General features: G+C 34.1%; 1 protein-coding gene across 1 annotated transcript; it reads left to right on the top strand.

Moving 5' to 3' along the window:
• The first annotated feature begins 1,445 nt into the window (after nucleotides 1-1,445).
• Nucleotides 1,446-2,294, top strand: LOC106677765 (larval cuticle protein A2B-like). The gene is made up of 2 exons (XM_014415877.3): nucleotides 1,446-1,537; nucleotides 1,638-2,294. The coding sequence occupies exons 1-2, from the start codon at nucleotides 1,526-1,528 to the stop codon at nucleotides 2,229-2,231; spliced, it is 606 nt and encodes a 201-aa protein (XP_014271363.1). The 5' UTR covers nucleotides 1,446-1,525; the 3' UTR covers nucleotides 2,232-2,294.
• The last annotated feature ends 255 nt before the right edge of the window (nucleotides 2,295-2,549 follow it).

Raw genomic sequence — 2,549 nt, 5'->3', positions numbered from 1 at the left:
TGTTTCTCCAGTTAGTGAAGAAAATATGAACTATTATACCAATTAATGATTTACGGTTGTTGGAAAAGGACATTTACTGATCAGTTAATCAGTTGTACAACTAGTTATTTATTTTTGTTTAGTTTCCTTTTATCATTATTACTAATAAGTTTAATTCGAAAGAAAAAATTGTTTATGCTTAAAAGTATATTTAGTTGTTAGTTCTTGCTCGTTAATGATATTTTGTTTTTATTAAATAAACCTTATATGTAATTCTCTTATTTTTATTAATTAAAATTTTAATTTTAGGTTTTCCTTTCTTTTATTTTCTTCCCGATAAACTTTTTTTTTAACATTTTTATTTTAAGACTATTTTGAATTGCTCGAATTACCAGCTATATTTAAAACAGAGTCTCATATTTTCATTTGTGATTTATAACATAGGTACCTTCATCACGTAGTATAATTTAATTTTTAATGGGTTAAGTTATATATATTACTATGTTTCATTTTGTTTTTAGTGTGGAACTGAAAAACAGCGGATCTAATAAATATTAGCAAAGTTTGACATACTCTCTATAGTTTTGAAGAATTTAAATTTTATATTTACATTTATACTGTGTCGGTTTTTTGTTCTCTTGTTTTATTTGTCAAATATTAAAAAAAAAAGTTAGAATTGTTCTAATGATAGCTGAAACCCATCTTGTTATATTTTAACTATTTGATTCTGAAAAACGAACATAGAAGAATTGAAAATTTATTCATGACATTTATTGTATAGAATTATATTGATAGTTGCCATTTTAGTTCTTCATTGGAGAAATCCGGAATCGACCCAACCTTAACAAGAAAGTTCCAAAATTTTGCCTTACCTATAGGAGATAAATGATAAAAAATCAATTTTTGCTCAGAAAACAAAATAACAACTGTTCCTTTTTTAATGTAGACAAATAAAAAAAGAATTATAAAGTATAAATGAAATTAAAAATATATTATTATAAATCTCATATAAATGATTGCACTGGATAATTACTAACCCCATGTTAAACGAAAACTTAAAGCCTATTCGTTTACTGTTATAAATATAGAAAACATGTTTTGTAAAAGAACTTGAATTATTGGATCAATTAAACCTAAAAGCTAGACAATTTCTTTGCCATAAAAAATGTTTATTCACATCTTTAGCTGTTTTACAACAGCTAGAAAAGCTGTAAATAATGTACACAGTTTTAATAAGTGTTAAATACTACCTAGTAAATATCTGTTAATGTTTTTTTGAAAATTCTTCTTGTTTCTGGATAAATGTAACTATTTTATAGGAGAGTGAATGTGGGTTTAGCATAGTGTATAACACGAAAGAAATTGTATTTCGAATACACCATACCATCAACATAACCTTGAAAATAAACCAGTTAACCAGAAAAGTTCAAAAAAGGTGACCGAACTCTGACAGTTTGGGGTAGATGACACCGACCTTCACAAGGCCGTACCACACTCCCAGTAGGTATATAAACCAGAGCAAGTTCTAAATACATACAGTCCAACAATGGCATTCAAGGTAGGTGTATCTCCATGACAAGTGTCTGAAGAGTTGTTCATTATGATTTACAAAACTGTCTAATTACGAAAAATATCTATAATTATTCAATGCTTTTTAGATCGTAGTTCTCTTGGCTTTCGTCGCCGCCGCTAACGCCCAGCTGCTGAGGCCCGCTTACAGACCTTACGGTTTTGCTAGGACCTACGCCGCTGCTCCAGCTGTAGCCTATCACGCTCCAGTCGCCGTTGCCGCCGCTCCAGCCGTCACCTACCACGCTCCAGTTGCCGCTGTTGCTGCCCGTGAAGATGCCGAATACGACCCACACCCATCCTACTCTTACTCTTACTCCGTCAATGACCCCGCATCTGGAGATTCCAAGGGAGCTTCCGAATCCCGTGACGGAGATGTCGTCCAGGGAACTTACTCTGTCGCCGAACCCGATGGTTCCGTCAGGACCGTAGACTACACCGCCGACCCCATCAACGGATTCAACGCCGCAGTCCACAAGGACGGTGGAGTTGTCGCTAAAGCCGCCGTCGTCGCCGCCCCAGTCAAGGCCGCCGTTGTCGCTCATGCCCCAGTCGTTGCTGCCGCTCCAGTTGTCGCTGCTCGTGCTTTCCCATTCGCTGCTCGCCCAGTCCTCCGTGCCGCTGCCGCCCCAGCTTACATCAGCAGCTCCTTCTCCTCTCCCTACGCTACCTACGCTTACTAACTTAATCTATGTTAAAATATGACCTGATATTTATATTTTCTTAAATAAAGGGTTAAAAAAATATTAAGGACTTGATACATCCCATTTACCCCAAAATACAGGTATTCTTATATTAATGAAATGTTTTAAGTGTTTTGCTAAATAAACGCAGTGTGGTTACTTATTCTATTAAATATTTTGACTAAATTTTGTTAAGATTCAAATAATTGCTTCTTTTTTTTTTTCAAAGATCTTACTAAAATCTATAAATTTTTTTCCAATTGTGGCAATTTAGAACACACAACAGAGCTATTATATAAAAATTTTAATTGCTCAGTT

The sequence above is a fragment of the Halyomorpha halys genome, unplaced genomic scaffold, assembly GCF_000696795.3.
Source record: "Halyomorpha halys isolate HHAL.00 unplaced genomic scaffold, Hhal_1.1 Scaffold107.1, whole genome shotgun sequence".
Classification (NCBI taxonomy): Eukaryota; Metazoa; Arthropoda; class Insecta; order Hemiptera; family Pentatomidae; genus Halyomorpha; species Halyomorpha halys.
Note: the sequence above shows the minus strand (reverse complement) of the source record. Positions and strands in the feature narration are given on the sequence as shown.